The 26942-nt window shown below is 31.5% G+C and overlaps 2 protein-coding genes across 2 annotated transcripts; both read right to left on the bottom strand.

Annotated features, from left to right (window-relative positions):
* Window positions 1–791: 791 nt before the first annotated feature.
* LOC121115262 (cardioacceleratory peptide receptor) lies at window positions 792–22478 on the bottom strand. The gene is made up of 12 exons (XM_071887456.1): window positions 22340–22478; window positions 13833–14037; window positions 11297–11432; window positions 10985–11088; window positions 10263–10452; window positions 8149–8340; window positions 6798–6911; window positions 6498–6678; window positions 4491–4632; window positions 1864–2190; window positions 1515–1695; window positions 792–1450 (listed from the first exon to the last, which is right to left on the bottom strand). The coding sequence occupies exons 2-10, from the start codon at window positions 13920–13922 to the stop codon at window positions 2164–2166; spliced, it is 1176 nt and encodes a 391-aa protein (XP_071743557.1). The 5' UTR covers window positions 13923–14037; window positions 22340–22478; the 3' UTR covers window positions 792–1450; window positions 1515–1695; window positions 1864–2163.
* Window positions 22146–26625, bottom strand: Rox8 (TIA1 cytotoxic granule associated RNA binding protein Rox8). Its single transcript, XM_040709467.2, has 2 exons — window positions 24550–26625; window positions 22146–24083 (listed from the first exon to the last, which is right to left on the bottom strand). Exons 1-2 carry the CDS (start codon window positions 24773–24775, stop codon window positions 23251–23253), a joined length of 1059 nt encoding a protein of 352 aa, XP_040565401.1. The 5' UTR covers window positions 24776–26625; the 3' UTR covers window positions 22146–23250.
* Window positions 26626–26942: the final 317 nt, after the last annotated feature.

Here is a 26942-nt window from a genome sequence, read left to right as displayed (position 1 = left end):
TGTCATTAATTTCGTAGTCGTAAAACAAATGAAAATACTACAAATACTATGGACCTTTCCAAATTGCCTATATCGTTTGTCGTTGAGTCTTTAGTTCGATCTTTGTTGGATTATTTGTCAAAGAGTCAAAATAGAACCATAAAAGCATAATCCACAAAAAACAATACGGTGAATAGGGAAGGTTCCTTTGGGCAATGAGACATATAACTACTTTGTCCGTTGCACCACCAAAAATTGACCAAAAGTGTTTTTTTTTTGACAATGTCTGGAGATCATACAAGTGATCCACTAAAAATCGACCTTTTGTTTAAAAAAATAATCTTAATTGTATTAGTTTGGTGTCAAAAAAAGATATTATTTTATTCTTTCAAAGTTAAAATATTATAATTTCATTTTAAATAATAATTTCTATAAAGTACAATGGACTAACGGGAGCATAAGATTGTTAAATGTATTTCTCGTGGTAATCGTGCTCATGCTAAGGATAATTCGTATGAAACTATCACAAAGTGGGTGGATTTTGATCCAATAGGTTTCCTTACGGACAATGGGCGAATAACTTGCAGTCCATGAGGAGACAATCCGCCTTCATGTTACTAATTCTGATTGAAAAAATTCAAAAAGCAGTAGGTGCTTGAGATATATGGCTACCTATACAATTACATACAGTTCTAATTTTCTCACACAGAACCTCTCAAATCAATATAATATAAGTGTGTAAGTTTCAAGTTTTTACCTGGTATATTATCGTAGCTGACGAAATTATCGCTAAGGTTAAAACCTTTGGGCAATTGGACGTGGGATCAATCTTTATTTTATGACTTTTTATATGCATCAGTAATACAAATGATTTTAAACGATTGACATTACTATTAAGAAAACCTTCTATTGCAAAAAAAAACTCTTTTGATCTTTTTTAAAAATAAATGAATTTATGCAACTTTATAAAAAATAATAAAAGTACAAAGGTTTTTAACTACCTATACCAAATAGTCATACCCTCCATATTTTTGAAGGCCCTTTTTTACAAGCAAATGATGTAAGCACACATTATTTAAGAGTGTACATTGTACAATCCATTAAAGGTATTCAATAAATTGGCCAATTGAATTACAGATAACTATATCTAGTCCAAATATTTTATTGAGAGTAAATAAAAATAATTTCAAATCTAATGGACTGGTTTTGCTATTATAAATCAAAACCCAATGAAAAGGTGTGGAAAGGACCTTCAAGTATAAAAGTACCTGCAAAAATGAAGCCAATAAAAGCAAAATTATTTATGAGACTGTTGATGGCATCCGTGTTCTTGATTTGATTTTAGCTGACCAAATAAAAAACTTGTTTGACTATTCATAGACTAGATTGTAGTGTTGTGATCAATATCAACTTATCCGAGAACAAGACTTGTAGAAATTAAGATGATTGATATTGAAGGAACAAATTAATCCTGTTTTTATTGTAAAGAAAACTAAAATTTGAATAGAGTTGCTTTAATAAAGGGTATTAATTACTCAGTCATGACAAATAGACCAAAACATTCAATACCCAAGACGCAGAGCTGTTTATAAGTCATTTTTTGTGGGTTCGGGTCAAGTTTCGAATCTTTGAACTGGAATTCAAGTCAAACAGATAGTTTTCTTAATTCGTGTCAAGTCTGAATTTACAGATGAAGAGTTCAATTCACGATCGCTCCTAGAAAAAGAAATGGGGATTATGTACATGGATTTTATTCCTCGGGAATAAAATCCTTTTCTACTTCATATTTCAAGCTATCATTGATATAGCCGAAACCGGATTGAACATTTGTGGAAGCTCATATAAAACAGAGAGTAACCCTGAAGGTTTATTGTGGAGTTATACCTCATTGTAAGTACTTGTTGAACTCGGCGTAGAATTGAGGATCGACATTGAAGTCATTGTCCCTCTCCCATGTCAAGATGCTTGTAGCTGATTTAATAAACGTCATGAAAGCTAATTTACTCTCATCCAAATCATTCTTCAAATTGTCAGTGTTATCATGTTGATTTTCAGTTTCTTTTAGTTTCACATGCCCAAAATGCTCCGATTACCATCACTGCTTTAAACTCATGTTCAAGTTAATTTCAATGTAATTACGGTTACGTGTTTGTCCCTAGCTCATTCAAGTCATGCACACTTCCTTTACTCTATTTTATATTGCAATCTATCCTTCAGAAAGAAAAAGAAAGAAAAAAGGCACATTATCAGTTGGTAATTTGTAGCAAAGTCAAGAGCGGACAATGATATTCATGGTTAACTTTTATGTTTGTGAGGTAAAACATTGTTAAGTTCAACTCGAGTATGAGTAATTACCAGCTCTCCTCTGCTATGTTCATGTGTCCTAATCCAGTCTCGAGTTTTTGGGCTCAAGTATTAAGTTTGGGTCAAAAGTCGCAGTTTTATTAAACTTAAATGGAACACATTAGTACCTCTTTAAACTCTTTAAGTGCTTCTTCTCATTATCTCATTTTGTGAGCGCATTTTTTCTCATTTTTAAAATCAATGAGAGCGTTACAATCTTGTGGCTCAATTCCAAGTTAAGTCTAAATTTCGAGTCAAAAGTCGCGTTTAATTATAATTAAAATCAACACATAAGTACCAATCAAAAGTTCCACAGTTCCTGCCCATTACCCTTTTTTTGTGAGCGCAATTTCGCTCATTTTTGGAATCAATCAGAGCACTCCCATTCATCCGTTCAATTTGCTGTTCTTTTTATTATGTTCATTTTTTTAACTTTTGTTTTTTGGGAATAAATTTTCCTTCAAATTGCAACAGAGCGATTTTTTATGTGATCTCCCCCCTCCTGTTCATGAATCTGGATCGCTCCTAACTAATACTTTGCTTAAATGCGACTCCCATACAAGATTGTGACAAGACTAAAACTGATCCCGAGAACCACATCACTACTAATTACTTAGCCTATATTTAGCTCTAATGACTTGGCTCACATCCTCGTCATTAACTTACCATGGATAATAAATTTAATATTCAGAATAAGAATCTTTTTTTTATTTTATGATGGGGCCATTGGATTGTAATGGCCATAGATATAATATATTTATTTAATTTATATTTGGTGAGATGAAAATTGTAGTGAGATTCACTAAATGACCATTTACATAACTTCATATGTAAATACAAAATAATATTTATTGTACATTAAAGTGACCACTGTTTTTGTTAGTGAAATAGTATGAAGATCCCCATTGAAACTATAAATTTGGTATGTACCAGAATTACAAAAATAGTTTTTCCTTCACTCTAAGCATTTTATTTTGAATAATTTTAATCAAAAGTTTCGGAGAACTTATTGATTTTAAATACAGCCTAAACAATATTTCATGACATGCTGATTTGAAAAGACAATTCAAATAATCAGAAGTATCTATAAGGTTTGATCACTAATCTGATTTCAATTAGATTTTAACCTTAGCGTAAGAAAAGTATAGAGATGACAAAGTAGTAGGGAAAAATAAAAATACTCTGATCTTGAGAAGTTTAAAACAGCTGTTGTGTGTTTGATATACTATTAGATATGACGTTAAAATCCGGAAGGAAAAATACGCCTATTAAATATATGGCCAAGGGCGAACGCAGGGCTGTATCCCCCCTTCCACCCCAAAAAAGATATTTTTCGTATATGGCAAATTATTTTCCAAGAAATTAAAAAAAAAAAAAAAATCAAAAAAGTTATATTTGAAATATAATTTTTGAATTTTTTTTTTTTTACAAAGCTGAGCCTTAAGAAAATTAACTATTTTTATATTAACTCTCCTGTAGTAGTATTTCAAATACAGAAGATCTTCATTCAGAGAAGCAAAAACACGTCATATTCTATCCTGTAAAAATCATAACTTTATAGGCAGCTTTATATCTCACTCCCACCCTCTCCTCGCGCTCACGCATTTGCCCAGACCTGGTCATCTGTTTATTTTTCTTCATCTATCATTTGATCTGTGAAATGTTTCTTTCTTGAGACATTTTCAAAGTTAATTATTGTTTATTTGTAATTCTTCTGCAAAGATAATTTGTTTGAACATATTTAAAATTAATATATTCACTCAACCTGATGCTAAATTTAGCATACATCTTTAAAATGTATCTGACAAGTTTTGAAAAAACTTGAAGAGTGAAGGTAAGACCATTTCTGTAATCCTGGGACATGCCCCATTTGTACTATTTCATCACAAAAATAGTGAGCAATGTATTAAACATAGTGTATATAAATGGCTTAAGTACGAAATATTGCAAATTTACGAATAATGATAATTTTATACATACTACATACATATACAATACGAATGAAATCCGTACTACTATAATTAATATGATTTAAAAAGTAAAATAAAATAAACGTCTATATCTAAATTTTGAAAATAAATAAAGGGAATTTAATTATAATTAATTTATAATTGGTTAAGTTGTAAGTGGTCAAATAGATAGAAGTATAAGTATTTCTTTCATGATACCTCTGTCGTCGTTGTTGTGGTCAGACCCGTCCATGATGAAAGTGAATTGTTTTTCCCGGCCGCAGGCCGCTTCCCTTCCTTTAGCATGGAAGTTGTATTATAACTCCTGGAATGGGACTGATCCTTTCGTCCCATTAAAGTCCTGCAAAAAAAAATAAGTAGAAAAGGATTGAATCAATCCGTTCAAATAGAGTAAACTCAAAATCCAGGACTTGTAAATAAGATTAACCAATATCCCGGATTTAAAAATCTAAAAAGGAATTAGTATTGTTTTCCTTGCTCATGGTTTTGGGGGACTCTCCGTTCTGTTTTACGTGGATCAAAGCTATAAAAACCAAGTGGCGAAAGAATTATCATTTGATCCTTTTGGTTAAAGTATGTGACCCACGAAAATAATTTTTTGTCCACAAGAGGTTCTAATGAATGTCACTACAACTACCTGCAAAACTTCTATGAATTCACCATTTAATTGCATTAATGAGGTGAATTCTACGAAGAGGTCGAAAAATTGACTACCGTGCAGAAAAAATCATAAAGTGGCGTCGTTTATGATATCTTAAGAGTGACATCTCGAGGGGGAAATGTTTTTTTCATCAAGAAGAGAGTCTCTTTAAGTTAACAGGTGGCGCTTTGACATTCAAAAAATGTTCAGTTTTTATATTAGATCCAAAATTAAAATTTGTCAATAATAAAATCCTATCTCTTCCCACATTCTTGTTGGCGATAACAGAATGGGTTTTTTTTAGATATAAGTATCAAAATATTATCAGCCCAAAGATATAACCCAAGGAGAAAAAAATAAAGATCACGTAATCCATCACAAGTTTCTAAAGCCCTCCAAAAATGTATCATATATATTTAATAAATAAACCTATATAATTAATTATATAAATAGATCTAATAGTTTGTGAAACCTCACCAAAACTTTTATGAATTCACCTTTTTAATTGAATTCTACGAAGACGATATACGATATATTAAAAAAATAAACCTATCTATATAATTAATTTTATAAATAGATCATATACCAAACCTTTTAGCATATACGAGTCTATATCTTATATATTAAAAAAAAAAAAGTTTCAATTGTATGAAAAACAGTCACCGGGTGCGCTGATGTATATAAAGAACAAAAAATGGGTATAATATGCAAGGAGCACTCTATGAAATAAATAATATGTTGCAGGTGTTTAGTTTAACTCATATTGAAGAAGAAAGAAGGGAAGTAATTTATATAAAATTTTAGAAAAATGAAGGTGACTTAAAGCTAAAGTACTCACTGCCACATCAAGTCATATTAATTTTTTTCTCAAGCTGTTATGATTATTTTTTAATTCTTGAGAAGAGAATGTCTAAACATGGAGGAATAGGTACATGTGAGTGGCCCAATTGCTAGGTATGGACTTGGCAACCATGTGGCTTCAACAAAGCGGTGCCACTTGTCACACAGCAAACGTTATAATCGATTTATTGCGAAGCAAATTTGGTACATGCGTTATTTTGAGAAATGGACTCGTAGATCGGCAATTTTGATCCTGCGTCCTTAAATTATTTTCTTATATATCAAGTGAAGTCATTGATCTACAGCAATACGCTGGCGACGTTAGAAAAGCTTAAAACAAAATTCGAACGCAAAATTTTAGCAGTATCGTTCAATTTATTGGAAAAAGTAGTGGAAAATTGGGTTCAGCAGCTATACTTCTGTAAACGTACTCGTGGTGGTTCCACTAGAGAAATCCATTTTCATACATAAATGGGTTTATCATTTTACATAAAAAATAAATTAGGCAAAATCTTTATGCAATATTTATAGAGAAAGTTAGAGTACTTTTAAAGAAAAACCCCTTTATATTACGGGGTGTAAGTTTTTGAGGCTAATTGATAAAATGATTCATAGGTATCAAAAGTGGCATCTTATGGCAGCTGTGCTAACAAGCATGATCTGTCAGTTTGTTTTATAGCTTTGAGTCACCCTAATGTGTGTATAGTACGATCTAAGTAACTTACTGAATACAACTTCCCATATTCGCTGAAAAAAGACAATAAATGATGGGATTTGCAGCAGAGTTGAGTGGAGCCAGACTTTGAATAAAAGTAGCAATAGCTCTATTGGTTGGGCTGTCTGGAATGCATCCATAGACTTGAAGCATATCAAACACAATATACGGGCTCCAACAAAGAATAAAAACTGAAATGATAAAAAAAAAACCTACATATACATATTTATAAGATGGACAATCAAATATCATTTATCAAAAGACATAAATTTTAATTCTAGGTTAGTAGTAAAAATAGGGCTTCAATTACCAAAAATGATAACGAATGTCATTTTTATGGTTTTAACCTTAGCCTTGGGAATGAGTCCACGAGAACTTGCTCTTCTGGTTTCACTTTCAACTCCTCCATCACTCTTGTGACGATCTAAAACATTTAATAGGTACATAAATCAATATAAGATAAACTTGGTTCCTGTATATAGATACATATTTTATATTCTAGGGTGTTTCAATAGAGAGGGACGCTATTAATATCAAAGAATCAAGGTAGACTACCACATCTATCACGCGTGTAGTCGTTCTTACTTATACCCGTATAATTTTGGAACGGTAATGGATAATTAAAAGGGTTGATTTTATCTAGTGGTCCACTTTTTATCATTTTCAATTTTTTTAGCAGTAATTCATTTTTTCCCTCCCCCCCTAAAAAAATCAAATAAAAGGCAGCTGATATTAACAAGGGTTATAATTCAGTAATACCATATGTATCCCTCCTGCCTTCTCCTCGCCCTCATACAAAAATCCAATCTCTATGTATTAGGTCAAGTAAAAAGTTATGAGCGTTATTCTCTGGATATCTTTAGTGAGCTATATCTCACGATTAATACATTGCATCAAAAAAAACTTAAGGTATGCTGAATGGTTAAGCAAGTACTTAAAAAAGCTCATTAACAGTTTTGTCTTTGGTGAAGCCAGTTGTGGGTTACAGGGTTCCAAAATGGAAGTAAAAAAAGAGAAAATTTGATTTTGCTGTTTATGCACCCAATACAGTATCGAATACAGCCGGACATTGGTGGTTTCAACGATTCCGTTCTGGTAATATGGACGTCAACGATTAGACACGTTTTGATAGGCCAATCATCGAACATGTGGATAAAATAATGGAAAGTGTCGAGTTGGACAGGTATGTTAATTTTATTTATTTATTTTATTGTCAAAATAAAGCCAAAGGAACGTGGTCCAGTCCGATCCCATCCAGTTCAGTCCTACTTGTCAGTACTTTAAGAAGGTACAATCGATCAATGTGACTGGGAATTAGAATATCTTCGTATAATAGTGCTCTTAATAGATATCTCATACGGATTAATAAACCATCGACATTTCTAGGAAAAATTCCCAGAACTGACATTTAAGGACCAATAAGACCGGTCCTTAGGCTCAACTGTACCGAATGATTAAGGACCGACACAACACGACTCTGTAAGTCTTGGGTGACAAATTATTTCCCTAAGGAAAGGGTCATTGAGTATCGGTTCCTGTAATGGGGTTTACCAGCAAGATAATTAGCCATATCATAGGTCCTTGGTAATCAAGGAGTGGCTCAAACTTATGAAATTCTCAAGGGATCAGAATATGTAGTGAAATAGAAGTACATTACTCGCCTTGTCTTTTGTAGAGGGATGATGCCGAGGTGATGACTTCTTTGCTTTTCTTCCAAATGGTTCTGACAATGATAAAATAACAACCCGCAATAATAAAAGCTGGAATTACAAATAAGCTCACAGACACTAGCGTCATGTACAATTTCCAATGCCACTTTTGATCAAAATCTATCCAACATTGTGTTCCGTAATCTGAAAAGAAAAAGTGGGAATCATTGTCCAATCATAATAGGTCATGAGCAAACTAAAAAAAAACACATCAAAATCCGCGAGATGGTTTATTGTTTAAGTTTGCTCGCATCTCTTCCTATCTCAAAATTGGAGACACGGACAGAAGATGGTTAAAATTCAATTATAGCAACCTTTAAATAACATGTGAACAATTTCGCAAAGCGAAAAATATATTATCGGTGTAAGAGGGGAGAGATTTCGACTCTATCGATCCCAATTGTTTGAAAAAGTTTCCACATATCATTGGAGTTTTTACGGTATTTATGTATCTTTATAGTAATTTTCTGTGTCAGGAGTTAATGGATATGATGACGTAGAACAAAGAAAAAGGAGAGGTGTTTTATTTAATGAAATGTGATCTCCTCCCTCAGTCCCCGGATCCACTCCGAGTCCCATCCCCTCCCCGGACTACTTCATAAGAGACAAACTCACAATCCCCTCCACATAATGAGACCTTTCATTTATTTTCATGATCCTTCAATGTGCTAATTGTCCAAATATCTCAAAAAAGTTGAGATCCCTATCCTCCTAATCCAATAATATATTCTTCGCTTTGCGAAGTTATTTCCTTATTATTAAAAGGTTGCGAGGATTGAATTTCAACTATCTGTTGTCGTTGTCTCCGATTTTTAGACAGAAAGGGAAAATACATATGACAAACTTATACAATGCACCCCAAATATATAAATATATACTAATAGACAATAATACCCACAAGGCGGCGCCACTTTCCTTGAGTGTGCACGAACACTTTGCCGAACAAAATAATAGATATACTTGATAATGGTTCATGTTACTCTACTATGTAATTATGATTCTCATTTTGTTACACTAATTTTAAAAGGTAATGATTGCAATTCGAGGCAAATAATTAAGGAATTTAAGTGTTCCTTCATTAATAATTGATTCATTTTGAACGCCTTCTCTTCTTTAAATATTATTTCCATTTCTAATTTATATATTTATTAATGTTATATCGGTTCTAATAGCGGTTCAAGCCAACTGTTGAAGTATTCTCATAGTGGAATGAATCAATTATTTATTTATGAACATATAATACTCATTGCAAATCGTGGCAAATAGTTGAACATTTAATCTTTTAAACTTGGAGTAACATGAATTCTGCAATGAGACTTTTTGGCAAAAAGGTGTTTGGTAAAGTGTCCTAGAACCATACAAACTACAAATAAATCATTATAAACGCAAGGTGGCACCACAATACTCGGATATGTGAACAAACTAATAATAAATAAAAGACGCTCATACCCCATCTGGGGGTTCCGCAGGATCATATTTTGAGGGGGGCTTAGTTTTTGGAATTTTTCTGAAAATAAATCCAAAAATGATTTTTTCTAAAAATTTCAAATAAGAAATTTAGTGTATTAATTTTTTTGGAAAAAATAATCAAAAATCAACAGCTACTCGCACATATTCAATTTTTTGGAAAAAAAATACAAAAATCCATAGTTATTTACACAAATTCCATTTTTGAAAAAAATTTCAATAATAAAATTTCGAAAATTCGTAGCTATTCACAAAATATTAAATTTTTTGGAAAAAAACTTAAAATATTAAATATTTTCGAAAAAAAAATTCATAAATTCATAGCTATTCACAAAGATTAAGTTTTTTGTGTAAAATTTACATTACTAAAATTTTTTTTTAAATTTCAAAAATCCCCAGCTATTTAATCAAATTCAAATTTCAATAGCTATTAACAATAAAAATTCAATTTTTTGCTCTGCTGCATAATTTGTCCGAATGACGAAAAAAAAATCGTGTAAAAAGCAAAAATTACTTCATTTGGGGAGGGCTACATCCCTCCCAGCCCACCCCCTGCGGACGCCCCTGCCCATTGAACCATCTCTGAGCAACACACTAACCTTGAGTTTCCTTTGTCGTATAGAAATGAAGGATTGGAGCGGAAAAAATGATACTTAATGCCCAAGCCAGAATGATCAACACCTTTGCTCTCCTCCAACTACCCGAAAAATTCATAGGATGAGTAATGGCATCATAGCGATCTATGCTCAGAGCCACCAACACATATGTTGAAGCATAGGTTACAACGGCCTGTAATCATATTAATATATTTGTTAGAGAATACTTTTATTTTTAATCTTAAAGACGAGGGTCTCAACAGTTTGTAGTTTGGGTTGAATTATATTCATTGTGCAAATGATCCAGTGGGCTAATTAATTATTTTTGGGCCTTTTTTCTATTTCTTTTAGGAGGAAAAGTTGCGATATCCAATATAGGTAATGACGTATCTAGATCTCATACGTCATTTAACTCCAGAGATTTCCTCATACTTTTTTGTATTTTGGGAGCAGTTGTCATTTTTTTCTACATTCAAAAAACCAATGATGTGATCAAGGACATTGACTAAGAAGAATATTGTGTCAAGTCTACATAAAATACGCTACAGTGTTTAAAGAAATAATAAATTATTCATCCTTTGAACTATATAGACTAGACCTAGATATTTTATTCATTTTTTGCCATTTTTTTTGTTCATTTTAATATATATTTTTTATCAAATTAATCCATGGACCGCCTGTTGAGAACCCCTGCCTTAAAGACTAAGGCTTGAAATATGTATTACTTGAGAAAAACGAATGAGTTTACAAGCCAACAATCCTGCTTCCCATGAGATGGTAATCTTCCAGACTATGTCTGTCATTACACTAATCAAACCAACACATAGATCTAAAAAGTATGAATAAATTAAGAGTTCCAATCCTTAACAAGATATGTAATTATTAGTGTTGAGACTCGGCCTGGACCCATTTCTTTTTATTCGGTCTTAAGTAATTTTTTTACTACGAGATCAGTTCAGAACAAAGTTAGACCGAATTAGTTAAAATTACAATTGTCCGAAACTCAACACTACAAGTAAGTATTTTAAATATATAACCTGTAATTGCCAAATGCCGTATAAAAAAATTCATCCGGGACTTTCGACCCTTGGAGACTGCAAGAGCCAACAAAACTGTTGCATTTCCTATCACAATGAGTATTAAAAGAATCCATAGAAATGTAAGTTGTTCGACCTAAAAAAATTAAAACATATGTATATCAAAGACTTTTTCCTTTGAACTGTAAAATAATAGAAGGGATCTCAAGTGTCAGGCAATTAGCGTGAGACTCACCCATTTCCATCCAATGACATTCTCTCGTACCAGACGTAGTATTTCTCACACGTTTGTACTCTTTTATAGTCAACCATGATAATATGTAAAAATGCCTGATTTAGAATCATAATATTTCAAACTGGAGTCACCCAATCCAGCCTGAAACTTAGATATTTAAAAACCTAAGGGCCCGATCGAATCACGTCATACTAATGATGACCTCACGTCGTAAAAATACCACGCTAAACTTCAAGTACAAAACTTGAAAGCCGTGTATAATAGATAATCACTTATTACTCTAATCCAGGGCTCTAAAAGTTTGGAAATCAGTTCGACCTGAGATTTTTAATCTTACTGCGTTTCTCAAATTTTAAAATAAGTTATACGATAAATGAAGAATAATCTATAATACAAACTAAAGTATTTAATCACTTGAGATTAAACACTAAATGGGGCTTGTGGTTTGTTTTGAGGCCTTTAAGGTAAGAATGGAAGGCTTCAACTTACGAGTGTCTCGAGATACGAGCTGGGAAATAAGCCTAATTTTACTTCTAGATAAGAGTAATTATTCGAGATACGAGTATTAAGTTACGACAATGTGATAACGCTCCTGCTTCCAGATAGTAAAGTCTTAGTCAGGGAATTTTTGAGATCTGGATTAATCCCTATGAATTTTTGTTCACGCATGAGGGAATATAAAAGAGATGATTCGTTGCAAAAAAGGAAAATAGTAGTCAACTTCATTTTTTACTCGATTCTTTCATGAGAGGAAAGAAAGAAAAACAAGCTAAGATGCATGCATTATTATTAAATGTGTCTAAAATTACATGGTCTTAGTATACGTGTAGAGATCAAATAATAATAATTGCTCTTACGCTGAGCAAAAGCAAGGGACATTTTTTGAAGCCGAAAGTTAGTTGACCAAAACAATGTGAAATATAGTTATTTGTACATCAACAACTCAAGATCTTGAATGGAAGCATTCTAATCTGTTATAAAAACTGAAGAGTTCCATAAGGAAAATATAATCAGAAGTAAAATACATTGAGGATCGATCATAATAATATTTGAAGCGCCCTCTATGTTGTGAAGATACCTCTATTTATTACTACTAAAATTGGAATATTTTGGTCAACTACGACAGAGTCAAATTCTTCTTCCAATCATAAATTTTATGTTTTTTACTTCTTTGGCGTATCTAAACTCAAGCAAGAACTACATCCGAGAAGGACTGGAGACATATTTTGCTCATTATTATTTGTGACGTCATATAAGTGAAACAACAAATCAATAAAGAAAAATAATGAATGAATTAAATTTGTTGACGTCTCTCTTGTAGTCCATGGCTCGAGATGTGAGTAGTTACGACATATGAATATAGTAAAGGAACCAATTAAAATTGCAAGTAGAGATACACCTATAATTGGATGGATGTGTGGCTTGAGAACGTCAGATTGATTGGAAATGCTTGCCTTACCAGGGGCGTCCGCACGATTATATATATATATATTAAGGTAGTTTATGGATTTAAAATCCATAGCTATTCACAAAAAATTTCAAAAATAAAATTCAAAATATAAAGTTTTTTGAAAAATAATGCTAATATTGAAATTTTTTGGGAAAATTTATTTTAATATTCATAGCTATTTACAAAAAAATCTAAAATTTGAATGTCAATTAATTAAATTTGTGGAAAAAAATTTCAAAAAATCCATAGCCCTTCACAAAAAATTTCAAAAATCCATAGCTATTTACAAAAAATAATTTATTTGGAAAAAAAAATTCCAAAATATATTGCTGTTTACAAAAGCTAATTTATTTGGAAAAAAAATTTCAAAAATCCAAAGCTTTTCAGGAAAAATTATATATTTTCCAAAAAAATTGATAAAAGAAATTTTAAATGTTAAATTTTTAGAGTAAAAATACAAAATCCATAGCTATTCAGAAAAAATTTTTAAATTGAAATGTCAAATAATAAATATTTTTGGGAAAAAAAATGCAAATATCCATAGCTATTCACAAAAAATTAAATTTTTTGAAAAAAAATTTCAAAAATCCTACCTATTCAGAAAAATTTAAATTTTTTTCAAAAAAATTCATAAATGAAATTTTAAATATTAAATTTTTCGTGAAAAAAAATCTTTCATAAATAAAATTTACCCCTATTTTTGCGTAAACATTTTTCACCCTGACTACAAAAATCTTGTTAAAAAAGAAAATTCCTTAATTTGAGGGTGGCCCCTCTAGCCCACCCCCTGCGGACGCCTCTACTTACACCTAATCCCCTCTACTTGCATCTAACATACTTTAAATATTTACCTGAAAGAAATGGCTTGATGAGGGAGCCGTAGAATTTTTCTTATTTGGTAGCTCTTGAATCGTTGTCTCCCCTACTAATGAGTCATTCATCTCGCTTTGGAAAACGAATCATTCGCCCTTCTTATGTGGATGGGGAAGGCAAGTTTATGTTACTAGATAGGTATTTAAAGGAGATTTTTCCCCTTCAAAAATTGCACAATTTGATCTAAACATTGATGAGTTTACAAAAAAAAATTGACGTTTAATTATTAAATATATATATGTTTATGCAATCTAATTAAAATGAGTAGATGATATTATGTTCAGGGCCGTGATCAGTGGGCAGAAGGGTCTATATAGTAGTAATAGTGAGTCACCCATAGTCACTCCAATCAGGGCCCTAAATGAATATTAACAAACTTGGTTTTTTGAACTAAATTTAATATAAATTTTGTGTGAACAAGTTGTATTGATTTGGCCTCTATCAAGAGTAAAATCTGTCCAGGGGCGTCCACAGGATTATTATTATTTATTTTTTTTGTTATAACTTTTTTCCAAAGTTATAATATTTTTGAAAATAAAAAAATTAAATTTTTCGGAAAAAAATTTTTAAATATGATTGTTTTTTAAAACCTATGTTATGTACAAAAAAGTTGATTTTTTTGATAAAGAAATTCAAAAATCCAGAGCTGTTGACAAAATAGATATATTTTTAGGGAAAAAATTTACAAAATCAATTTTCTTTGGGAAAAAAAATTAAAAAATTAATTTTTTTGAAAGAAAAATTTCAAATATAATTTTTTTTTTTCAGAAATCCATAGGTATTAACAAAAGATGGATTTTTTGAGATAATGTATGATTTTTTTAGAAAGAAAAACAAAAATCCACAGCTGTTCACAAAATAAATAAATTTTTTGGAAAAAAAATTTCAAATATGAAATTTTTTTCGAACCAAATATCATAAATTTATAGCTTTTCATAAAAAATACCAAAAATCTACAGCTGTTAACAAAAAAAATTCAAAATATTTACCCTTATTTTCGCGTAAATTTTTTTATCCTGACCCAAAAAAATTCTAGCAAAAATTCCTTCATTAGGGTGGGCGGGCTACAGTCCCTGCGGACGCCCCTCCTGTCACTATCATTCTCTTACTGTGGCGATTAATTTTGGCTACTTCATGTGCAAGTTGCACATACCCCTAAAGGTTAATAAAAATATTTTGTGGATGGAATAATTTGTTGACATATTTGAACTATGTCCTTCCAACATTTCGACATAAAAAAAAGCAATTTAAGAATACCTTTAATTATGTATATATATACATATGTATTGAAGAGTTCATTAGTTGATATCGTCTAGATATTTATAGACCTCATTAGTGAAAGTATGAGAGAAGATTACCATTTCCGTCAAGTTTAATCACATAGCTTGTAAAAATAGTATGCATATATATTCTCGGCTTTGTTATGATGTCAACATATTTCAAAATATGTAAATGTTATACCTATGTACTTCTGCCTAATAGACTAAGAAGTAAACATCTATCTACAGGGTGGGGATTTAAAATATGGAAAATTGAAGGATAATGTATAGTACAATTATTTTCCCAAAATTAAATCAGCAATTCACAAATCTTTTGCTCTAATACAGGTGTGGGAGTCTAAAACTAAACACTCCTTTAAATTTTACGCAATGCACATATTCGTAATTTTATTGAGTAGAAACCGATTTATACTTCGAGGCAAGGGTCTTGACTAGTTATAAACAAAACTCCAGCAAAATCTAAATAGCAACAGTGAAACAACAGCCAATAATACGAGTCGCAATTTTGGAACTTTCTGCGCGGGGAAAAACTCCCACTGAAATTGCCAAGGTTCTGAACTGCAGCCGCACCACCGTTTACAGCGTGGTAGCCAAAGGGACTCCTGAGGCGACCACAAGATCTAAATCAAGGTCTCGAAGGTCGGACGAAATGGTTGCTGCCGTGAAAAATTCTGTCGAGGACAAGAGAGGCAATGTCACCGTCAGCAGCCTCTCCAGCGAGTTCAGTGTCAGCAGAAGGACCATGGACCGGCTAGTTAAAAAAGATCTGGGCCTTAAGTCTACAAGAGAACCCCTCGTCAAAAATTCGGAGCTATAATATAAAAAAATTACATTTTTTGAAAAAAAATGTCAAAAATCCCAAGCAGTTCACAAATAATTTCAAAAATTAAATTGTTTAGAAAAAAAGATGAAATATTAAATTTTTTGGGAAAAAATTTAAAAAATTAATTGCTTTTCTCACGAAATAAATTTTTTTGCAGAAAAATTTAAAAAATTACTTAACTATTAACAAAAAATAAATTTCAAATATACAATTTTTTGGAAAATAATTTCAAAAATCCATAGCTATTTACGAAAATTTAAATTTTTGGAAAAAAAAAAATTAAATTTCAAATATTAAATTTTATATTGAAAAGCAAAAAAATATTAATTTGGGGTGGGGGCTACAGCCCCTTCAGCCAACCACTTATGGACACTCTGAGTACATCACTCAAATCAGCCCCTCCACCTTCAACCATAGCCTCCAACCTGTCGAACCTGACAGAGGCATTGATGAGGAACTCCTTCTCCATATTTGCCACTATCTCGAGAATGGAAGCCCACAAGGAGTCAACAGTGTTATTTGCACGTTTATTGGACTCTCACTCTCCAAGATACCCCACAGATAGTAGTCCAAGGGGTTCAAATCTGGGTAGCTAGTATCCCACAATCATTGTAACTGTACATTCCATTAGTTTATTATGAGTTATTAGCCCTTCCTTGGAGATGCTCCCGACCCATCAGACTCCTTAAAACCCTATGTAATATCGTAAACAATTGATTTTGGAAGCTTCAGAAATTCAATAATCTCCTTGGGCGTGCGCCCAGCACAAAGGCACACAATAATAACTACAGGACATTCGTATTAAGAGAAAATCTTCGGGATTTTGTAAATTTTCTTATAAAGGTTTGTCAACTTAATTTATTTAGCACACTTTCATAAACAAAGATCTAAGGGTTGTTAAGTCTTGAGTTCTAAATTTGTTCCGAATTTTAAATTCCTACCCTTTACCGAGTGTCTGAGCTCTCTTAATCATTAATGTGGCAACCCTTAGTGGCAATGATGGCTTCCAGGCGGCGGCGGAAGTCCTAGTACCCACTGCGGATGTAATCCTCTATCATGGCGTCCACGTGCTGGCTGACAGTGGCTTTGAGTGCCTCAGTGTTTGGATGACGGACATTGCAGGCCTTCCCCTCGACATGCACTCAAAAGATATAGTCAAGGGGTTTTGCATCAGGGCTGTAAGGGAACCAGAAGTGTCAAAAAAGAGTTCGAAAGAACTCAAGAGAATCATTCAAAAGAGTCTTGCAATGTCTTCCAATGCTTGTGTCAAAAGTGATCTCTCTACCCTCACAGCGATGTTTCTATCTGCTTTTTTATAGCTATATGGACAATCTGGTGTGAAATCCCGAGATATCATGCATGGACCCTCATGGACATGAGGAGAATTTCCAGTTTTTCTGTCCCTCATTCGGGTCCAATTTGGCCTTTTTGAAAGAGCCCCTTTTCCTCTACAACGTTTTGCATTTACTGACGGCGTAGACGGTGATCCTGGAGACGCCCAATTGCTTGGAGTGCGGGTTTGGAAGTTTGTCGATCATGATCTTGTGTCATTTTTTCGACTTGTACGTAAGCTAAAGAACTCAGGTTTTTTTTTTGTTTGTTTTTCTGTTACTAATTGCTTATGCTTTAATATATCGAAATATGAATGAATTTCAACCACTCAACCTTCATTAATTATTGAATTAGAAAGGGTTCGTATTTCAATGGACCACCCGTTATGCTGAACTTCATATATATATATATATATATTAGTGTGGATTGTTTCCCAACTTTTTTTCAAATTTTGATTGTTAAAAAAAAATTGAAATATCAAAATTTGTGTTTGTTTAACATAAGTTTTTTAGTGTTTTTTTTCAGGGATTTTTATTATTCATAAAAATATATAACATCATGAAAAAATTAAAGTAAGATGGAATACGAAAAAAAAAATTATAAACGAACATTCTAGTTTTAAATGATCCCCCTCAAATATAGCCCATTACCATCCAATTTGTATTCCTTTGAAGCATATATCATTCAAAAACAATTTTCAGAAACGATTGCTAAAAATACGTAGAAGTTAAAATCATTTCTAAAATAAAAAGGAGATTAATAGTTCAATATTATGCCTTCCAAAAAATTTTAACTCTAAAATTTTTCAAAAAAGATTTTTAACTCTAAAATTTTTCAAAAAAGATTTTTAACTCTAAAATTTTTCAAAAAAGATTTTTCCGGAGCTTCTAAATAAAAGTGTTTTCAAACATTTTATCAAATCCCCCCTCCTTATACCAACAATGTATAATTTAGCCACTCCACTTGTAAATGCATTCTGGCGGCATCCGCAACCAAATGCACCCCCCCATCCACTTTTGCGGAATTTTGACATTGAATACAATAAAAAATAGAACATTTATGTCTCTTCCTAACAGAAGTTATTTGTCAAATTTGGCATTTATAAAATAGAAAAAACCTTTTGTTGAAAATGTCAAAAAAAAAAAAATCACACGACTAAAATAAAAGTTATGTAATTATTTAATTTGCCATTGAACAAATATGATATACTTTTTTCTGTAAAAACTCCTTTTAAAAAATGGATATGAATATTCCTTTGTAAAACAAACTAGTATTAAACTCTAAATATTGTTACACTCCAAAAAAGGGCAACCAAAAAGGTTGGACCTTTTTTTATATATAGCAAGGTCATTAAAAAGAAAAATAAAACATTTTTTTGAAAAAGTCATTCGATGAAAAATGACCTCATATATAATCAAAAAGTGAGATCTCCGTTGGAAAGTTTGAAAAAAATATATTGAGCAGAATGTGGTAAGAAAAGAACCAATGCAAAATGTTATGGTTCTCACATGTATAACTTTATTGTACTACACAACCTTTCCTCTGAAAGAAAATGCGAATAATAAAGGCTCAAAATAAATTTGTAGCTTCAAGATAACCTCGGGGAATAGTCATTTTGTAAAATGAATTCAATCCATAAAAGAATTTATCTTTAAGCGCAAAATCCAAAACTGATTTTAGTTTTTCTCTCAGTCATCTGAATTTTGAAATATCTGGAAATATATTAATTCGGGACTATTACCGTTTAGAGTCATTTTTTACCCTTAAAACAATCCCAAATTACACACGTATGATTAATAAAACTTGTGTAAAGGGTTTGTATTGATTCTGTATCTTATTCTCAACTCGATATATTTCCATTTTTAGGCTGAAAAATGATGAAAAACTACACTCTTCTTAAGACCCTTTCAACTTATTCATGGATGAAGAATATTATACCTTATATTATAGAAAAACATTCAATGTATTATTTTAAAAAAATATCTATTTAAAAAATTTGCGTATCCAAGGACTTTTGTTCAATTCTGTATTTTTTAACTGAGATCAGTTTTGGATTCTGTGCTCAAAGATAAATTCCTTTTTTGGCTAAAATTCATTTGTATGAGTGTTCCCAGTGTAATTTTTTTTAATTATATAATTATTATTTCATAATTATAGGGAATTATTCAATGCTGCTTAACAAAAACCTATTCAGATTTCAATTATCAATGTTCGGAATACTCATAAGGTTGAGGAAAGAAGCAGAAATATCGACAGCAGATAATAAAATACATTGTCAATTTTTTTGTTTGTGAGGTAAGGCCGTGTCCTACGACCTTATAATTTTATAAAGGACAAAAATTATTTATTAAGTCAATATATACTAACATAAGCATAACCCGATATTTTGCATGAAATATTTTTGATAGATATTTTTCTAATGGATAAAAAGTATTAATAAAACTTTGTTCTAAAGTAACTCTATGAAGCAAAAAGAGAAAACTACATAAGTTGATGATCCACGTTTAACGCGCAAGTTTTTTAAAATTTTTTTTTTTTTTTACATTTTCCCATCAACACAAAAGTAAGCTACAATATTTTTTTCTCATAATCGATTGTGGATTACATTTGTATTCTTCGAAGAATGGTGAATAAATTCTATCAACAAATTAATTTTATAAAATCTTTGGCTTTGCCGAAATTGGCACTTAAAGTCGCCAAAATTAATTATCACAATAAAAAAAAAAAGAAATAGATAGGTTTTATTTGAAAAGGGCCATATTGGACCCAATATAAGTCCCTTAATTCAAATGAAGGCTCTAAACTATCGTTAAATTTCTTGAATATCTTAACTCACTCTACAAATTTGAATTCAAAGCCTATAATTGACTCAAATATGTCTATGAAATATTGGCCTTTATATGATGTAAAAAATTAAATGAGATTTTCTCTTTTTCTTGATTTTTGTTCAAGATTGTTTTTATGTTGAGCCACTTCATTTTCAGAAAGGAAAAATCAAAAACCTTTTTTTAATACATAGAAGATTTTAGAAAATAATTTTACAATACTTTTTATAGCTTAGAAATATTTTAATCAAAGCTATTTCATTGATGGTTTTTTTTTTAAATCTTTATTGACAAAATATAAAAACGTTTATATTTTTTTTTCTTCAAACTTACACTCTGATATGCAACCAAAAAAGAACGTTATAGGACAATGAAATTTATCATAGGCTATGTTCTAACCTTATGACAACTTTTCAGGAGTATTTTTAATGAAAATTCGAAAAAAAGATAAATAACGAACCACCCTAATAAGTTACCATTCCTGATTAAAAAAGAAAGAGACTTTATCTAAAGTTTAATCTACCATAAATTGATATAAATAATATGATATATAACATTCAAAGCGTAATATCATAAAGAAAATTGCAAAAGACGAAGAAATGAACTGAGATAATTACATATGTATTCATTTGAGTCAATCACGACATGGTTTGAGTCTACATATAAACTGATGGTACAGGTACGCACATATAAATAGATATACATAAGTTGATGATGGAGCCTCGGAAATGAATACATGATTACATAATATAATGAGCATCATTATTTGTGTGTTAAAAAAATCAAATATCTTTCGCCTTGAAAATAAGATCATTCGTCATAATTTCGTTATGTTGTTTTTTCCTTGAGAGATAAGCAACAATCATGAAAGTGGTACATATATAGATATATACCTATACACACATGTTATTACGTGAACCCTAAAGCAGTTTTTTATCATATTATATAGGTAATCCTATTCTGGTTCTTTTACAAAAAGGAAAATTAACAAATTAAGGATCTATTTTAAAATGTACTCCATCAGTGTCCGTACATACAATTTTGAAGTAGGCCCATTTCCGTATCTACCATTTATGACTCTACAATAACAGAGGACAAAAAAGGTCGCTAAGTACTTGCCTCATATTAATTTAAGAGCTTATACAGAGCCTAAATAATTATACTTGTTATGGAATAACTCCCCCTCCTAATTTTAATCGCAACCTGTGGCCTATGAACAATAATTGATTCCAAGATAGTGGCTATCAGTGCTCTAACTACAGGGGTCACTAGAACCCGAATTTTATTCGACTAATATTCAAATATTGTGATCATTGATCATATCCTTATAGATTTTTGTTTGCTTAACGATGGTTTATTATTAAATGAGGCCCTAAGACCTGTGACTACAAAACAGAGGGGTGTAATATTAATGTTAAATGAATGATTTTAGGCTTTTATATCGATATAATAATAAGGTCATCTTAAGATAGTCGGCCCCTAAGAAAAATATCCCTAGTTACGGCCCTGATCCTCCCTAAAATTTGAAGTACTCCTCGTTGGATGATGAAGTTCTGGTTACAGGACTAGTACCTTTCATCCCCGACAAATGAACATTTAAAAAAAAACTAACTATGATCCCGTTTTTGTTAGAAAAATGGGGACTCGACAAAGATCAGATTACAATGATTACTTCTAGGATAGTGACTGAAGGAGCAGTCATTTTGACCCTTTTAAATGAAGAGGGGGGAGGGGTACATTTTAATGACTAATTGGGACTTGAGAAGGATTAGTATATCCAGGATAGTAGCGACTATGACGAGTCCTCTTAATCCTGGCAAATGAATATAAAAATAACGTACTATTTAAATATTATTTTGAAAAAGGGAGTCTCAAGAAATATCAGACTGCAGTTAATTAATTATTTTCAGTACTGTGACTATGAATAGAATCCTTCATTCCTGACAAATAATGGAGGGTTAAAAATATTAGTATATCCCTTATTTTAAGGATTTGTGAACTTATTAAAGATCAAGAAGATGATATCCAGTATTATTATAATGAATAGGAGTGAGTTGTTATTATATTTCAATAAATAATTACATAATATATACTTAAGTTCACTTCCATGGAAGCACACACACAACAGAATATACAAAATAATTATATGGTGGAATTATGCCCATTACCCAATCAATAATCATTATTAAATGCCGGTAAAATGTAACTTTAATCTCTCTCATTACCTGATTTTGTATCGACGAAGAAACTAAACTATAAGATGAATAAATTTACATCTTAAGTTATTATTACGAAGAAATCACAGAACATGTATTTAAGTTACAAATATTATAACGTCTAATCCCTTGGAACATTGTACTTCCCATGGATATGTTTCCATGCTTCGAATCGTCATCACAGGTTCGCTCTCTTTATTTTTTTTTTCTTTCTATTTTTTTTTCCTACTTCAACGCACCCGACCAAAAATTATGTTTCTTGAAGAAGGGAAAAAAAAAGATAAAATGGTACAATTTATTTGAAGGACAGCCCGTAAAAAATTCCTTAAAATCCTTTTACATACTTTTGGCAAAAAAAATAATAATAATAATAATTAAAAAATGAGTGTGGTCAATGACTTCTTTTTTCTTTATGTGACAATTCTTTAAATATGCAGTATGATTATCATTGATCGAGTAATTAATGTTTCATACATAAATAAAAACATTTTTTACAAGATTAATGAGAAGAATATTTCCCCTATTGAATCATTATTCCCTCTGAGAGACTTTTATAGGAGAGAAACCTTTTTAACAATAGACTGGTACACATGGGCTATGATGTACCCATGTTCTTACGCAAACGCAAAGTTAACTAATATATTTTTTATATAAGTTTATTTATATATTTTATGACTGAAATGGCTTTTAATTTGCGTACAGCCACAACTTTTTTTTTTCTTTATCTTTCTTTTCATAAATACAAATGGAAACAAAAATCAATTCAAAAGCAGCAATACACAACTCAACAATATAACATAATAATAATATTATTATTATGCAAGGAAATTTGATCAGATAGAGGAGTGAATTCATCCAAGTAAAGTTAAATTATTTGATTGTTTCTTTTGGATAATATTTTTTTTATTTCATATTTCTTTTTAATTTTGCTCGCCATTCAAGCAATATCCATATTGTCCATAGTACTGTTGCATTTGAGTAATATAGTGGGGATTATACATATAATACGGTTGATAGTATTGTTGTTGCTGTTGCTGTGGGTTTGCGTTTGGTTGTTGGGGTGCGGGAGGGGTGGCTACTACTCCTCCTCCTCCTCCCCCTCCAAGAGTTTCTGTAGATTCTTTACCCCAGGAACACTTAACACTTTGTCCTTGCACATTTGAGCCATGCAGAGCAACGATTGCATTACATGCGGACTCCTTATTATCAAATCGGACGAAAGCGTAGCCTTTATCTCTAAAGTATCGAATCTCAAGTATACGTCCAAAGGGAGAAAAGGTCTGCCGGATGATATTCTCATCGCTATTAATCAATCCTCCGCAATAAACAGTAAAGTTACGAGGTGAGGCCTGACGGTATACATCTTCAAAATTTAACTTATTCACATTTGACGTATCTTTACTGTAGGGAGCAGGGGGCTTCCGAGCCGCCCAGTTTGTGCGAATTGCACGACTTCCTAACCATTGTCCATTCATCTGCTCAATAGCAGTCTGGGCGTCATTTTTCTCGACAAAGGATACAAAACCATAGCCTTTAGACTTATTTGTTAGCATATCCTTCACTACTTTGCAGTCAGAAATTTCTCCGAATGGAACAAAAGCGTTTTTTAAGGTTTCTGTCGTAATATCGGGACTCAGATCTCCTACAAAGATGTGGTGATGCTGAGAAGTGTCAGGCTTTGGTAGATTATGATGAACTACGGAGTCGGAGCTTCCACCTGGAGATGATGCCCAATTTACTTTCATTTCTTTACCTAAAACATATGAAGAATCTTACATTATAATCACCGCATTTAGGAAAACGAAACGACACATTGTCATATATTAATAAGGAAATAAGAGGGTTTTTTTAACATATGAGGGCACATTGTGTAGTTGTTAATGTAGGAGACCAATATTTTAATCGTATTTGAAATAGACATGATTCTTTGACTAGGGGGGACAGATCTTAATGTAAAGTCAGTAAATGAATTCCTATTTTAAAAAGGAGACAATGTGTTCACCACTGAAGTTGTATATATACATGATATTAAAGGGACTAATGCCTCGTGTCACTTGGAAATGCGATGAGGAGTGTACATGTTTCATCTATCTGTGAAATTGACACAACATCAAAGAAACTTAATAAATATGAAATGAAATCTCGGGAAAGGGGAAGAGAGGGGAAAAAATGTTAAAAAGAGTGAAAGAAAGAAAGAAGAAAGGAAACGAGATGGAGACCTAAACAGATCCTTTTATTCATTGCAGTGAGTGCAGCCGCAGCGGATGCTGGATGAGCGAATTCGACGAAACAATAAGGATCACTTGCTCCTTCCCGTATGATTTTGCAACCCTTGACGGCTCCCAATTGGCCAAAGAGAGCCAGAACCAGGTCTTCCGTAACTGCCACATCCAAATTCCCGACGTACAGGGTCCGAGGACCATCTTCCAAACATTCCAAATTCATTTCCAGGTTGTTTCTTTTCCTCCTTTTCTAACTCAATTTCATAGAAGAGGAAGAACGAACGAAGGAACGGCGACGACGACAGTGCTGAATAGTACCGCTGTTAACACTAATACAATATTACAGCTGCTTCTGCTGTTTCTCTTTTTAATTTTCTTTTATTACATACTGCTGCTAGCTAATAGCTGCAGCTTCATCATATTAATATAAAATAAAAACTGTTTCTTCTCTTGTATTAATACTGCTCCCCCCACAACAAACATTCACAGCTAACTATTAAAAAAAGGAAAGGAATCATCATTCTATACGCTTATAATAATTTTTCCTCTACATGGCCTTACATATTTTAATACCCTTGCCGTCATCGCACACGCACAATCCAATCAGCTAGCTATCCTTTTAATTTCTTCCTCTTTCTCCATTCTTTTTCCCCTTGCTCCAGGGAAATTTTCATCTACACTCTATATAGATTTTTTTTCCATAGAGGAAATCCTACTAATATATAATAAACATTATAATCATGACTTTTCATTTGAATGTAGGATTGAATACGTCATGTTTCAACATATTTTCAGAGCATGACCTGAATTATTATAATTTATATCAATCAGTGTTGGGGGTGATCATATTACTTATAATATATAGTAGATTACTGTTATATAATTACTTTATTTAGTAACGAGTAACTTATTATGATATTACTATGTCAAAAAGTAATATTTTTTACTTAACTACATAAGGCAAATAATAAGATATTTAATTGGAGTGTCTGATAGATGTCATGTGTTGGTGTTACCATAGACAACCATTATCCATCGTTGTTAGTTGTTACTATAAAAAATCAATATCAGCAACTCCTCTAACTAAGCTTTATTTTTTAGGGGTAATTCATAATTATTGTTAAAAATAAAGGATATGAGACAAACACAAATTGAAGAGATGAGACTGAAATTTGTGTTAGATTGAAAATTTAAGTCATCTTGTTATAATTTACTTATAATGTAAGTAATGATGTAACAAACTTACTTTTCAATTAAATAATCCTATGGTATAAGTATTATGTAATATTTCCCAACATTGCCTGCGATTACAATTAAATAATATTTATTTAATGACTAATATGTCCTTTCCCGTTTTGGGGTGGATATTTTTTACCCACTGTACTACTACAGACATGTAAACAAGTGACTTCGATGAAGTTAAAGTGCTCTAAAGCCATTTTAATTTGAGAAAAACGATTTTGGGGCTTAACATCCTCTCGTATCGTCCCAAACATGAAGATATGCGTCAAAAATAGTAAATTGTATATATTTTAGAATTTTATTTATTAATAAAAAAAACCACTGTACTTAATAATTTAAGATTTGCTCAATGATTGGGGGTTTCCCTGTTGTGTTTTATCAAACACAACAGCGCTAAATTCAACCCTAATTGAAATTATTGCTGTTGAACAAAGAGGGTAAACATTGTCTTTCAAATCTTATAAGTACAATTTTTGACTAGTAGCATCATCTTATTAGGGACGATACAAGAGGATAAAAATAGAGATGCACTGATACTAAAATTTCAGCCGACTCTGATTCCGATGCTATTTGTATGGAATACGATACGGATTCCAATACAATATTATATATAAAGACAGTACATAAATAAATAATAAAAGGACTTACTTTTTTATTTTTTATAGATTGGGGTTAAGTCAAGAAAATACATCAATATTTCAGTCATAATTATGATTATAAATATTTATTAATAATTTTTAATAAATACTTACAAATGTCAATTAATTCCTGGTTGTCTAATATATCATAATTCAAATAGTCTTTCACTTATGATAAGTATTTACAAGTAATTTCCCAGCAACTCTTTGTTCTATTTTTATTTAATTTAATTCTGACACCCTTATAGAAGCAGTCTTAGAAAACAAAATCAAGTACATTGAGAGAGGTATTTGCAGGGCTCTCAAGTGTTAATTTCATCTATATTTGAATTATAATCGTCTATTATACATCTTTCAAGTACTTTAATGTTATTGATCAATCGTGGCCTCAAATTTTGACAAAGTGTGCATTTTTTATTGTCCACCCTCCCCCAACCTAAAAAACATATATATATATATATATAAATATTTATATTAACACGTCTACAGTCTAATTGTACTAATTGTCTA

The sequence above is a fragment of the Lepeophtheirus salmonis genome, chromosome 3 (assembly GCF_016086655.4).
Source record: "Lepeophtheirus salmonis chromosome 3, UVic_Lsal_1.4, whole genome shotgun sequence".
Taxonomy (NCBI): domain Eukaryota; kingdom Metazoa; phylum Arthropoda; class Copepoda; order Siphonostomatoida; family Caligidae; genus Lepeophtheirus; species Lepeophtheirus salmonis.
This window is presented reverse-complemented; position numbering and strand designations above follow the sequence as displayed.